General features: G+C 58.0%; 1 protein-coding gene across 1 annotated transcript; it reads right to left on the reverse strand.

Annotated features, from left to right (window-relative positions):
* Positions 1-553: 553 nt before the first annotated feature.
* Positions 554-14,194, reverse strand: LURAP1 (leucine rich adaptor protein 1). Its single transcript, XM_034780137.1, has 2 exons — positions 13,633-14,194; positions 554-2,732 (listed from the first exon to the last, which is right to left on the reverse strand). The coding sequence occupies exons 1-2, from the start codon at positions 13,825-13,827 to the stop codon at positions 1,995-1,997; spliced, it is 933 nt and encodes a 310-aa protein (XP_034636028.1). The 5' UTR covers positions 13,828-14,194; the 3' UTR covers positions 554-1,994.
* Between the last annotated feature and the right edge of the window lie 440 nt (positions 14,195-14,634).

Below are 14,634 nucleotides of genomic sequence, written 5' to 3' on the forward strand. Positions count from 1 at the left end.
GTTCTGTCATCTGCCACCACTGAGAACAGCCGAGCTCCATCCTCTTTGGAACCTCCCTTTCAGGTAGTTGAAGGCTGCTATCAAATCCCCTCCTCACTCTTCTCTTCTGCAGACTAAACAATCCCAGTTCCCTCAGCCTCTCCTCATAAGTCATGTGCTCCAGCCCCCTAATCATTTTTGTTGCCCTTCGCTGGACTCTTTCCAATTTTTCCACATCCTTCTTGTAGTGTGGGGCCCAAAACTGGACACAGTACTCCAGATGAGGCCTCACCAATGTCAAATAGAGGGTAATGATCACGTCCCTCGATCTGCTGGCAATGCCCCTACTTATACAGCCCAAAATGCCGTTAGCCTTCTTGGCAACAAGGGCACACTGTCGACTCATATCCAGCTTCTCATCCACTGTAACCCCTAGGTCCTTTTCTGCACAACTGCCGTTTAGCCGCTCGGTCCCTAGTCTGTAGCAGTGCATGGGATTCTTCCATCCTAAGTGCAGGACTCTTCCCTTGTCCTTGTTGAACCTCATCAGATTTCTTTTGTCCCAATCCTCCAATTTGTCTAGGTCCCTCTGTATCCTGTCCCTACCCTCCAGCATATCTACCACTCCTCCCAGTTTAGTGTCATCTCCTCCTAAATCATGCGTCCCAACCCCCCAATCATTTTCGTTGCCCTCCTCTGGACTTTCTCCAATTTGTCCACATCCCTTCTGTAGTGTGGGGACCAAAACTGGACGCAATACTCCAGATATGGCCTCACCAGTGCCGAATAGAGGGGAATAATCACTTCCCTCGATCTGCTGGCAATGCTCCTACTAATGCAGCCCCACGTGCCGGGCTGCATTAGTATCCTGGACTGGTCTAGGGCCCCTATAACATAGGCCGCCCTGGGGGCCGGTCTAAGTTACCGCAGCCTCCCCAGGCTGTCCCATGGTCTGCAGCACTGCCTAGAATCCACCCCCAAACTCCACCCTGAGCCCCACACCCAGCCTGCCCCCTGCTCCAGGGCTCACAGCAGAGCCCTACGGTTGTTCTCCACAGCGCCTGCCCCCGGGGCAATCCCCACCTGACTGCAACTGGGGCTTTTAGGGGCCTTGGAGGCCACCCCAGCCCTCTCACCTGGTTTCGAGGGGTGGGAGTGGGGGGGTGAGGATAGGAGCGGGGTGGGGCAGCAGGTGTAGAAAAGGAAAGTGTAGAGGCTCTAGAAACAACCCGGGTGCGTTGGTGAAACAAGGGGCTGGCTCTCTACACCCACTCTGCTGTCCTGGCCCGATCCTCCAGCGACATCCCAGCCCAGACGTGGCAAAGGCTGCGATGCCCCAAGTGCTAACACACCCCGCTCCAACAGGCTCTGTTCGGTCGGGCCTCCATGCTCCCAGGGCCGGGTCTCTGTCTGCCTCCTGTGCGGCACCACTGGCACGTCAATAAGTGCCTGCTCTGGCCAGGTAGGTAGCGTATCGGCCCCATTTTGCAGAAGGGTAAACTGAGGCATGGCAAAGTTAAGGGGCTAAGCCAGGAATAGACTCGTGCTCTAATCACTCCACCACCCTCCCCTCCTTGAACCCAGGGTGACGGCTGACTGCAGGATCGAACCAGCGGAGAAGTGCTCTCTATCCTGTGCTAGCATCTGCACTAATAAAAGGGGGGGTGAGCCCGAAGTGCCTTTATGGGAGGTGCAGCCTTGCTCCTCCTGTTACCTCCCTAGTGTGATCACCCCTCTCCGAGCCCTCGCTATTCAGGATAAGTCTGGCTTCCTGCTGTGCAGCGCCACTGGCCGGCATCGCGCAGGTCCCACGCCGACCCCCAGGGAAAAGTGACATTGCAAAGGGGACGGCGTGGAGCGCTCCACAGGCTGTTCCCACCGATGCTCGTGGGGAATCTCAAGGAAGCCCAATGCAGCCAGTTTGGTCTCCCGCTCCGTACGCCGAGTGCTCATCGGGGCGAGGATCGGACGGGCGGGCGATTCCATGCAGCCCCTCGCAAGCTGGGTTCCAGGGGCTACAAGAACGTCACGTCGTCCTGCGACTGCACCCAGCGCCAGTGGGCGTCGTACTCCAGGTGGAGTTTGCCGTTGAGCTTGCAGGGCTCAAAGTCGACTTGGCCGTTCCTCCAGGCCGGCCGGGCCGGGCTGCCCTTGCTCAGCCTCTCCCCCGGGGCCTCTTTACTGGCTTCCAAGGCAGGACCCTGTCTGCCCAAGAAGCCGTTGGCCACCTGGGGCTGCTGAGGGCCAGCGGGCTGCTTCGCTGCCCTGCCTGGGTCCCTGGTGCTCTGCTCCTGGGTAGGCCGGGCCGAGGAATGGTCCATCCGGAGCCACTCCTGGTCCGCTTTGCATTTGTCCTGTGGGCTGCCTGGCTTACTGGGCAGACCCCTGTCTGGGTCGCTCCTGGACCAGTCCTGCTCCAGCCCGGCCGGTGGGATGCCCGGTCTGCCTGGCGTGGAGGACAGGACGGGCTCCATGGCACCATGGCAGTACTCGTCCATCTCGTCAGCCAGCGTGTCCAGGTAGCTGCCGACGGAGATGCTGTCCAGCTTCTCACTGGGGTCCTGCAGGCTGGTCCAGCTGCCCCGGCGCGAGGTCTCCTGGCTCTCCACCAAGCTGTACTGGCTGCTGGCCAAGCTGCTACAGTGGCTGGTCAGGGTCCCCTTCTCCTCCAGGAGCCACTTCACGGCCTCGATGCCCTCATTCACCACCACCAGCTGCTGCAGGATCTTGACGTCAATGGCTCGCAGGTAGGCCTGGGTGGGGAGACAAAGGGCACACGGGTCAACCTATTCCCCGGCGTCTCGCCGGGAGATCCACCCTCTCGCTATGAAATTAGAGCAAAGCATGACGGGCCTCCGGATGCTAGGCGGGGAGGTGCCCCAGGCAGAGAACAGAAGAGACGGAGGTGCCCCCAAAGCCCCGCCAGTGGCAGGGAATGGACTGACAATGTGCCAGCCTCGTGGGGGCCCACAGACTCCCCTCCTGGCCTTCTCTGCTACCGTCCACTGGGCCAGCTCCTCCCTTTGCTCACCTCGGCATGAGCCGGGTGCCGCTTGACTGGGGCTACACGGCTGTCCAGACAGGGTGAGCACGAGGAGGGGCGGCCCTCGCCTCGACCCCGTGTCCAGGGTATCCTCCGTGCCATGCAAGGCACAAGGAAAGACACTCCCTGCCCCTGAGAGCTTATCGACAGAGACGGCCCTCCCAAAGCCTCTTATTCCTGCTGTGCCTCAGTTTCCCATCTCTACAAAAGGGATAACAGCATGGCCCTACCTCACAGGGCTGTTGGGCGGGGCGGGGGAGGGGAACAAATACATCACAGGCTGAGAGGCACTCAGATATGCGGGGGATGGGAGCCAGAGATACACAGAGCAGCTAAATCTATCTCCACCCGCTCCTCTCGAATCCACAGGCAATTCAGCCGCTCCAGCCCCAGCAGAGCTGGCAGGACAGTGCGGAGACTGGCCCAACCTGTTGGACCTGGTAAGCCCCCAGGAGCCTTGCCAGACCCGGCAGGTTCCTACAAATCACCACCTCCTCTGGCCTCCCTGGTAGAGGTGACTGCGTGAGCCCCACCTGGACAAGTCTGCTTTGACACTGGAGGGGTCTCCCTGAAAGAGGGGGACGGAGAGTGCTGTAGTGGTTCTTTTCACACCCCAGAGCAGAACTTAGAGCAGCTCAGAGGCTGCTCTAACCTACTCTGGCGGATCTGGGAACATTGGAAGCGCAAGGGGATCATAGAGCCACCCTTCCCCCGCCATTCCTACGCTTATGGTGGGGATGGGGTAACAGACAACTGGGCCTTTGGAGGTACTTTTGGATGGGGGCTCGGAGATCAACCAAGGTTTCTTAGCACTGGCCTAGTGAGCTCAAGCCCTTTTTCCCACAATCCCAAAGGGCAGCCGCACCCGGCCTCCTCCTGCTCATCGAATCGCCACCCCTAGGGCCAAATTCGGCTCTGTGACTCTGGTGTAACTGCACCAGGAGGAGTAACTCCAGATTTACCCTGGTGGGACTCAGGCGTATAATTCCGCTCAGACACGCTAGGCTCCTGCCTCCCCCGAACCACTCATTACATCCCACATCTCAACTGGGAGAGGGGCGTGGAGTTACGGGCCCGGGAAAGACGCAGCTTGGAGGCCCTGTGTAGCAGGGTGGGTGGGAGGGGAGTGTGGGCTCTCCCCAGCCCAGACGGTCACAGACCAGAAAATAAATGCACGGACGGTCAGCTTCCCTTTGGGCGCAGCTGGAGTTACAAGAGAGAAGCCAGGCGGCGAGGTGACCTTGCAGGAGCAGACAGATATATAACTGTGTGCAGTGATGCTGGAGGTGGGGGGGATTGTTTGCATCCCACCCCCACCCAGATCTGGATCAACCCTAGTGGCCAGCTGGCAAGCTCTGCCATCTGGCAGGAAGGGATAGCTCAGTGGTTTGAGCATTGGCCTGCTAAACTCAGGGTTGTGAGTTCAATCCTTAAGGAGACCAGTTAGGGATCTGGGGTAAAAATCTTTCTGGGGATTGGTTCTGCTTTGAGCAGGGGGTTGGACTAGATGACCTCCTGAGGTCCCTTCCAACCCTGATATTCTATGATTCTATCCCCGGAGCACTACGTGAAACCGCTGGCCCGTCCCCCTTGTCTGACACTGCCCAGCGCCGGACTGGCTTTCCGGGAGATGCGCAGACTGGAGGGGGCGCTCAGAGACTGCAGAGATGGAGGCCGGCGTGGGAGCTAGATGGATAGAGTCAGATGGGTGGTAGACGTCACCCATCTGCAGCTTTGAGGCCTGGGGCTTGATTCCCCTGCTGCTCTGAGCGTGGAACACGTCCAGCTGATTGAACTGGGACCACTGGCCCAGCCCAAACCCCTCTTTGGCAGGGGGGAGGCGTCTTCCACAGCGGGCCCCTTCCACTGTTTCTTTGGGCAGCACCCCCCTCCATGGGGCCAACTAGCTGGGGCACAGCATGTGATGTGTGGACAGGAGGGGGTGAGGGGCGACCCCTGGGTTAATCCTCTGGCGAAGACAAGCCCCGTCAAGTTCCCATCCTTGGGCAACCGGAGACCCCAGTCCCCTAGTAGAGGTTGGGGGGGGGGCTCATCACTGAAGGGCACTGGGATCACATGCACACCCCAGGCACCATCCCTCCAGGCCCTGGCCCGATGGCATGGTGCTGCCTAGCCCCCGCCAGCTTATTAACTTTATTTACCTCCTGTCCTCACCCGCCGCAGGAGGGTGCAACGCTTTGATCACTTCCATGGGCTGGGCTGGGGCAACTGGGCTGTTATGTAACACCAGGAATAGCTTCCTCCAAGCAGCAGGTGGGGTGCATGGGCACGCGTGTCTGTCCCTACCGTCGCATGCTGGAGGGGACAGCTCTGCTGTGGGTGGGGGGGGGGGGGGGGGGGGGGGGGGGCAGGGGGCATCTGTCTGTCCCTCCGTCCCTACCGCCCCCTGCTAGAGGGGACAGCCTGGCTCTGTATGGGGGCGGGGGGCGGTGTTTGTCTATCTGTCCCTACTGGGCCCTGCTGGAGTGGACAGCTCTGGTCTGTAGGAGGAAAGGGGGGATGACATTTTAACTAGCTCCCTAAACTTCCAACAGCGTCCGGGAGGGAGGCTTAGGGGGGGGGGGGCAGAGGTACGACCCAGAGGACGTGACAAGGGCGAGGCGGGGGCTGGGGGAGCGCACGCCCTGCTATTTGAAACGGCGTGCTTTGAATCGCTGAGTCGGGCCAGGCCCGCTGCAGTATCAACCGTTGCTAAAACATCTGGTTCGCTAACAGAAATCCCGTCCTGCCAAGACATTCCTGTCCGTACGCGCCGCTCCCTGCCAAACGCGGCTCTGCTTCCCCAGCGTGGGCCGGAAACCCGCAGCCGGGCAAGGGGAGGGGAGGGGAGGGGGTTAAAGCAACGCTAGGAGAGGTCTGGGGCGGGAGAGGGCTGATTTCGGAGGCCTGCTTGGAAGATCAAAGCATGCTGGGTGCGGCCGAGCACGGACCAAAGCTGGACCCGTCCTGGAGGGGCGTGAGTGCCAGGGCAGGAGAGGAATTGTAGCTAAGGATGAAATCAGGCCTGGGCATATATCCTCCCACTGGGACCTAGCACCCCTAAAGCAATGCTTCTCAACCTCTAGCACTGTGGGGTGCGTATGCAGCCCACAATATGTTACATGGGCTGCAGGGTCAGAACCACAGCGCCCCCCCGCAAAGCCCCCCACAGTCCCCTATGCCCAGCACCCCCCGCAGAGCGGGGCCAGGAGCAGAGGCCTGGGCGTGGGGCCTGGCAGCCGGACCCTGCACCCCGGAGCCAGGCAGCCAGACCCCGAAGCCCACCACGTGGGGCCAGGCAGCCTAAAACCTGGGGGGTACTTTAGCACCCCCAAAAACCCCTGCTACCCGCTGCCCCCACCCCCTCACTGCCCAGAGCATCCCCCCTCCCCACAAACCTGCCCAGAAACCCACTGTCCCGCACCCTGCCCCCCTGCTGCACTCACCCGCCTCCTGCTGGCAGGAGCGCTCCAGCAGGCTGCCAGACACTGTCGCCCCCTCAGCCAGCCCCACCCCCTTTCAGATCACAGTAGCAAATTTTGAATTTTTTTTAGCACACAGCTGGGCAACAGCTGTGTGCTAACTGGGCCGCCTGCGCCCCCAGGCTGAGAGCCACTGCCCTAAAGGCACGGGTGGAAACCCCACCACACAGACTAAAACTCCCCTCTCCCCTGCTGCCTACCACAAGCTAGACAACGGTGAGGCAAGCGGCGTGCTGGACTGCGGCTAGCCATCATTCCCCTGTCTCCGGATCCTTCCCACAGCTACCCGTATCCACCTGGTGGCTCTTGGCTTCTCCTTAGATTGTAAGGTCCTTGGGGCAGGGACCGGCTCCTTGGACAGCCCAGGCACAATAATGATCATCGGCGTGTTTGGAACCAGGCCGCACAGGGATTTGGTGAACCGTCTGGAAGGGACAATCTTGCGTTGGGACTGGGCCGATGAGCTAATGCAGGGCTTCCCAAATGCAGCCATGCACTGGCACAAGATACTCTGTTCCCCTTCAAAGGGAGTGGGGCCTGGGGCCAGCTAACCCCGTTCCACGGTATGGCCCATTTAAGGACACAGGTGCTCAAGGGAGCAGCAGACTAGCTGGGGAATGGGGCCAGGTGTTAATCTGGGAGTTACCTCCGGAGCAGGATAAAACCCAGCAGTTAGGGGCCTCCCAGGAGGTGAGAGAGCACACCTCAGGGTGGAGAATGACGGGCATGGGAGCACTGGGCTGGGGAAGCCTGTCTGCATCACTGCACAGCAGCACAAAGCCGGGCCGGGGAATCCCTTGGCCAAGAGGAAGGAGTTGTGAGTCTGGAAACCTGTGGGAAAGCCATTCCCGAGAGGCCAGGGGCTGCAGTGGGACTGCCAGGGCCCCCTGGCTCCAGGGGAATGGAGAACCTACAGCCTTGGAATGAGGGGGAATTGGAGCTGAAGCTGCCTGGGGACCAGGGAAAGCACCGCTCCCTTCTAGCCTAAACTCCCCACCTCTCAACCCCTCCCCTGAGCCCTCCCTGCCCCATTACACAACACGCACACTCCCAGCGCCCTCTGCTCTCCAGCCAGACCCAGCCCTCGTTAGATCAGGGGGAGAGGAAATGGTTTTCTCCAAATCACAAAACTTTTGGGACTTCAAAAACTTTCCCGTTCTCCATCAGCACAAACCGGAGCCCCCCGCCCCGAACAGCCAGTCTCCAGGGCAGTTATGGGCTGAGCGAGACCTGGATCGGGCTATTGGCGATTCCAGGGTAGGCCTTTCTCAATCTCGCCTGTCAAGGCCATTTCACTTGGTATGTATAAATATTCACCGTGCAGGGTCTTGAACCTGGCTCACCCACATCCCAGCTGATAGCCACAGCTAGCAGGCTATGGTGGGGGGTTGACCAGAAACTCCACCCTGGCCCCCAGGAATCTCTCTCAATGCAAGGTTCGCGAAACTGGCACATTCCTGCAAAATGTTTTGGTTTTGACAATTCCAAAAAAAGTGGGGTCAAAAAAATTCCCAACTCGCCCTAAGCCTCACATCCTCCAACCCTCCCACCTTGCTTCTCTTCTCAGTTCCCCCAGATCCATCTCCACCAGCCCACTTCCAAACATACCGATCTAAGGGTATCCCTATGGAGGCCTAAAAGAAACAGGCACTAAAAGGAGATGTTTGCATGTTGCCCTTCAGTGATCCATTATTTCAGCAGGTGGGATGTGAGCTAATCAAGTTTGGGAACTGCTGACCTAATGCACCTTTTCCCCCCTCTCTGGGCACATCTACCCTGCAAAGAAAAATCCCATGGTGCCGCGTCTCAGACTCGGGCTCATGGAGCTGCAGGACTAAAAACAGCAGTGTAGACACGCCGGCTTAGGCTGGAGCCCGGGCTCCAAGACCCTCCCCAGGTTTCAGAGCCCAGGCCGGGGTGTCTACATTGCTATTTTTAGCCTGGTAGCTCATGTCCTGAAACTGACCTGGGCTCTGAGACTTGGCACTACAATGGATTTTCTATCCAGTGTAGACGTACCCGCTGACTCCATGTTTACCATCCTCCTTCCTCGCTCATTCCTCACTGCCTGCCCACAAGAGCGGCCTAAGACTCATGCCCACACCTGGGACCATAACCCCTGCCCACAAGCCAACTGTGGTCAGATCCTGGCAACAGAGCGACCCTCCCCCCCTCGTCTCCAGCTGCTGAGTTTAGCCACATGGCTGCTACCCTACTCATGTCAACCTCAGCTCCGGTAAGAAGAGAATGGGGGGCGGGGGGAATCCGGTAGGAAACATCCAGCTGGAGTTTCCTTTGAGCACTCAATACGACTGGCCTGGGGCTGCACGTTCCAAGCGGTGATGGAGGAGGGGGTGGAAGGACTTATCAGTGAGCTTGCGCTTGACCCCCCCAGGGCCTGTCTTGACAGACCTCAGCAAGGGGAAGTAACAGATGGAGGAATCAGGGGTAAGGAAACATTGTCCAGGAAGTGTTCACAGGCCTCAGGAAGACACAGAACAAATGGCCTCGCCACACGTCTCCAGCACATTGCACACGACGCCTGTTTTCTTTAAAAGACTCACAGCAGGTGTTCTTTAAAGAGCTGCTGCTGTCATACAGCAGTATTTCCAAAATGCGGGGGGCATGGAGGGCTAGCAGAGGTGGGGAGGGGCACAGCTGGACCCCTTTACTGATCCCCAGAGTCTCGGCTGGTACTTGAAACGCAAAGTCTCTAGCTGCGATGGTGGTGAAGACCACTCTTCCAACGTGAGCCAAGTGTAACCGCTGCAGTGAAGTTTGCAGATAGCCGGACACACTGGCTCCCAGAGATGTGAACTGCGCCCCGTGCTAGTCCTTTACAAAGATGCTGAAGATCCACACCAATCTTTCCCGAAGTGGAGGAGTGCAGTGGCAGGGTTAGGGACTAAATGAATCCCTGTCTTCGAACCTGCCTCTCCAGTTTTGGTTCCAGTTTGGACCAAGCGCCAGATTCAATAGTTTGCATTAAGAGACAGCTGGGATTTTTAGCTTGAAAAGGTGCCAGGCGCTAGTTAGATCTGGAATGCTGGGCATCTTGGCAGATCATTTGCCATAGGTGCCGAACAAGAGCATGTTGATTCTTCGGCCCGGCCCCTGAATCCTCACCCTAATCCAACCCACCCTCGGCCCAGCTTTGGTCTCTAACAACCAAGTGAAGCAAAACATCCCCCAGGGGGTTATTTCGAAGTGGGGCAGAATGCTTTGAACATCAGCTGCCAGGTATCAATAGCTCCTTTGATGAATTCCCAGAGGGGAGGGGCATTAATCTATTGACGTTTTCATCTGTGATTTGGCTGTCACATGATCCATGCAGCGAAGAAATCAAACTAAAGAGCTTGGGAAAACTGAGTATGCACAGAGCCCATGTGCACAGTGGATCTCAGCAGATTTAAAAGAAGGGGAGTTGACCATTATATGGATCTGGACAACAGCCACAGTTATATCAGGCAGAATAAAAAATTACAAGGGTCAAGACAGGGCTATAAACCAATTCCCTGCTTTACTCCAGATTCATTTCCTCTCCCTGGGTCTCAGTACTCTACCTGTAAAATGGGTATAACAATTGCCCTACCTCACAGGGGGGCTGTGAAGCGAGGTAAGATTCTAGCCCTAGATCCTGCAGCAATGGGGAGCTAGGGAAGTACCAAAGGTAGCCAGAATCCCGCTCTGTTTATGCATGAGAAACAGGCAATGAAACTAACTGGAAATGAAATGTGAAACTGAAGAGTTGGTAAACAGCAGCGATGGTGAAAAATAGATCTCCATTCTCATGCTCCAAGGCGCCATCAGCAACACAGATGAGGAAATCGGTTTGTAAACATAGCAGGGCTTTTGTTGATGGTGCCTCTTTAAGAGGAACCAGTGGTTTGAAGCAAGCTTAGCTGGCTTTCCCTGCGGTTGGAGGTACTTTGTCACTATCCCCAGCCATGCCCCCTCTGTCAGCGGCAGGGAAAGGACGCTAAACGGGCCTGCGTTTTGAGCAGAGGGCTAAAAGCGGTTCCGGGCCGATGCAAGCAACCAGGACGTGAAGCCAGTCAAATAGAACAAAGGCGTGAAAAGTGAAAATATGCGGGTGTTCCCATAGCGCTTAAGATCCCTAGTCTTGCACCAAGATCCTATCGTAGTAGGCACTGTGCAGAACCGGAGGTGTCCCTGCCCTGCCGGTGTACCTCGATCACCAGGGCGGTGGGATAGGTCAATCCATGCAGCACATTCAGTGCTGGGTCTCTCCACCAGCAAGGATGTTTAAATGACACCATAATTCCCGTTACATCCTACCAAGGCAACGAGGGCTCTCCACTGCTAAGCACGTTGACACAACTGCCCCCCCTCATCCCCTCAATCTTCCTACCCCATTTCAAACTCCCCGCTTTGGTTTGCAACTTTAACAAGAAGTGGAGAGCGGCGCTGATGTAGGGTGGCGGATTCTTCACAGCATCAAGGCAAGGCAAGATGTATTGACTCAGAGTTCCTGCTCTCTTAAAGCGACAGCACGTCTGTCCACACAAACATGGCATGTGAAAGAGAATCAAACAGGCTCTAAGCAGCCCTTGGTACAGCAGGGATGAATTTGGCCCTCTACATAAAAATCCTCCCACGTTACTAATAATATCTTAGATTTTTAAAGCTGAAAGGAGATTGTAAATTTTCCCCTGGGGGTTTCCTTTTCGGTCTCGTGTGCTAGAACAGGACTGAGGAGTTTGGGTTGGAGGCCATTTGGGGGAATGTTTAATACTGATCATTAGCGCTTGGGCCATTTTAGATCCAAATCCCAAGTTTCCCCGGAGATCAATGAAGGGGAGAGGTTTCAAATTCAGGTTTCCAGTTCAAGCTCGCATCTGCTAATATACTAAACATACATCGCTGTTATCGCAAGGCACTTCAGAAACCTGGGGCCAAAAAACTCCCCTCACATGCAGCTGCTTCTGGGGTGGAGAGCGGCAGCCAGACATCTTCCAACAGGAGTATTTCTCCCAGGCAGCACATTTTAATGCCAGGGTTAGTACTTTGGAAGGGAGACCGCTCTGGACGCTGCAGGAAGTGGCTGTGGTAGGGACTTTTTTCCTTCTATGCGAGTGCTGAGCCGGTGCCCTTGCACGGCGGTGGGGGGTCAGTGCGTTGTTGGAAATAGCATCTAACCGATGAGATCCTAACCCCTTGTAATCATTAAAGAACTTCCACTAGAGTAAGGGGGTTGGAAATTGGCCGGTTCACGGCTCCCAAAGTGGATCATTCACCCTCCCCCTCTCTAACCTCCCCCCACCGTGTCGACTGACTACAGTAACCACTCTCGGTCTCCGAAGTCATCCTGTAGCGATGCTGCTGCGTGCCAGCTGTTTCCTCCGCCTTTTGCAAGCCTTAGGAGTCCGTGCTCAGGACACAGCTGACGATGCGGGAGGTAGAACAGACGCCAGCTCCCCCTTCCCAGAGCTAAGTAGGGCGAGAACATCTATCGACAGCGAAAAGAAGCGAATCAGAAAAGCAGCCGATATGTGGAAGGAGAAAGGTTATTTCCACTAGCCCACTTCTCCGTCCCTAACGACATTTTAAAGATGATTCAGTCTTGACTGTTCTTTTGGGAAGAAAAACCTGCGTACCAAGTTTCTGCTGGATAATAATATTTTGCTCTTCTATGCCCTCTCCTCTTCGAGGATCTCAAAGCACTTCACACTCATGAGCCATGAGGTAGGGGAATGTGACTACATCCCTATTATAGCAGGGGAAACTGAGTCACGGGCAAGGTGAGAGACTTGTGCCTGAACAATTGGCAAGTGGCGAAGCCGGCAACAGGACCCACAAATCCTCTGTTTTAACACGCGCCACGGGTCGGAGTTGCAGGTGGGGAAACTGAGGCACGGAAAGAGATGAAGTGACTTGTCCAAGAAATTCAGTGGAAGAGCCAGGAAAAGAATCCAGGTCTCCTGAATCCCAGCCCTGTGGTTTATCCACAAGACTTTCCTCCTTCCCGGAGGATAAGTTTTTAAATGGCCATGGTGAGACAGACAGACAGGGAGAGCAGCAATCTCTATCTAGAGGCCCCTTTAAAATGTTTTGCTCTTGCGGCCACTCTCCCCAGCCCAATTGAAGTGTTCAGTTACCAATGTACCGATCAAATCAAACGCCATAGAATAAGCTACTGCTGTGTGCTGATCCCCTTACGAAAGGCAGCTCCTACCCGTGCTCACGTCAGTGGCTCAGCTAATCAGAGCAGTTGGTGTTTCCATCCAAATGCCAGAAGGCACTAGTCTAGCTTGGGAGGGGGAGCCTGATCCTGAGAGGTGCTGAGCGCCAACAGAAATCGAGAGCGCTCCGCTCCGGTCAGGATCAGGCCCCGAGACACAACGGTCATGTGTGACCAGCACAGGCTGGGTAACAACACCCGGGAGCTGGGAACTCCGGCCTGGGTCTGGCGTCTCCTCTAACATCCCCAGGGTCCGAGCTTAGAACCAGGTTCTCCCCCACCCTAACAGACCTTCCCATTGAGCCTCTAGGGTCTAGAGAGGAGAAGGGCCCAGGCACCCCGGTGATGGGCACAGGAGAAGATCAATGACACACACCCCCCTCAGGGGGCAGACAGTGGAATTTTTGTCCCCAAACTCCCCGCAGGGCAGAAAAGAGGGGAGGGTATTGCTCTAGGGGGCTGAGAGGCAGAAGAGGAGTGGGGGTGGTTGTGGCCCCCGGGGCTGAATAAGGGGGAGGCTGTAGCCCCAGGGGCAGAGTAGGGGGAGAAGGTGTCTGTGGCCCCAGGAGGGAGAGAGATGGGAAGGGACATTTAGACCCTAGAGGGTGGAGGGAAGAGATAGGGGGACTGTAGCCCAAGGAGGCAGATGGGGGGGGGAATGGGGAGGGAGATGGGGGCGCGGGGGGGGGGGGGGGGTGGGGGGGGGGGACTGTAGCCCTGGGCGCAGGAGGGGAAAATGGGAAGGAAGGTTGGCACCCCAGTGGATGGGGAGGGAGATGAGGGACAGGCAGGAGGGAGTTGGGGGCTGTGGCCCCCCAAGGAGCAGGAGGAGGGAATGGGGAGGGAGATTGGGGCCCCAGGGGATGGGGGGATTTGGGGGCTGTGGCCCCGCAGCGGGCAGGCCAGGAAGGGCCAGTCACACTCACCAGTTCCAGCTTCAGTGCCTTGATCTTCCCGGCCAGCCCCCGGCGCTGCCCCCGGGCCGGGCTCTCCCGGAGCAGCGCGGCGGCCGGGTCGTCCCGGAGCCAGCGCACCAGCCCCTCGGGGGCCCGCCGCCCCACCTTGCTCTCCAGCTCCTTCAGGTCGGGGGGCAGCGGCTCGCCGCAGCCCGGCCCCTCCATCCCGTACGCGGCAGGGCCGAGCGAACCCCCAGCGGGGAGCCCCCCCGGACCCTCCCGGGCTCAGCAGGGGGGCAGCCCCCGGGCGCCCCTCATCGCACCCGGGGTCTCCCCCCGGACCCTCCGCCCTTGGGGGCTCCCCCCAGCTCCTGCCCCCCGACGGCTGGGGCGGCTTTAATGCAGCATCCGCCCCACACACCCTGCGGGTGCAAAGGCAGGAGGGGGCCCTGCAGCCGGGCTCCCCGCTCCAGGCAGCTCCCGGGGCGCCCTCGCCCCCGGGCGGATCCAGCCCCGGCCTCGCCTCTTCCACCTGCCCGACTGCAACCAGCCCGGCCGCTGCGGAGGGCTCGCTACACGCCCGCGGCCGTAAGGCACCGTGTGCAGGCGCAGCTGCCGTATTTCTCCGAGTGGAGAGCAAGAGACAAGAGGGGGCGGGGCGGAGGCCGCTGCTGACCAATCCTTGGCGCGGTGGGGGGAATGGGGGGAAAGCTAAAGGATGGGGACACCTCAGAGCCGGCATCCCTTCATCCCCGCGGCCGGGAAGGCTTCACAAAGGTCAGGTCTGTTAGACCCAGCGAGGGAGGGAAATGTTTGCTGGGCTCTTGGGGTATTTGCGTGCCTTGGGATTGGAACTAGGGGGGCTGCCGCACCCCCTGGCTTGAAGTGGTTTCCATCATCTACAGGGTTTACAGTTTGGTTCAGTGGCTTTCGGCGCCCCCACTATGCAAATTGTCCCATTCCCCCTGTCTGCCAGCCAGAGGAAGGCTGGGCCGATGGGCAGGGCATTTGCCTAGCGCTTGGCAGACCTGG

The sequence above is a fragment of the Trachemys scripta genome, chromosome 8 (assembly GCF_013100865.1).
Source record: "Trachemys scripta elegans isolate TJP31775 chromosome 8, CAS_Tse_1.0, whole genome shotgun sequence".
Classification (NCBI taxonomy): Eukaryota; Metazoa; Chordata; order Testudines; family Emydidae; genus Trachemys; species Trachemys scripta.

What these genes read in the sequence shown, in the direction of transcription:
- LURAP1 (XM_034780137.1), bottom strand. Translation starts at nt 13,827, where the DNA reads ATGGAGGGGCCGGGCTGCGGCGAGCCGCTGCCCCCCGACCTGAAGGAG. An exon ending in AGGCACTGAAGCTGGAACTG is followed by an intron (nt 2,733 to 13,632) that starts GTGAGTGTGACT and finishes CTCCCCACCCAG; the next exon opens with GCCTACCTGCGAGCCATTGA.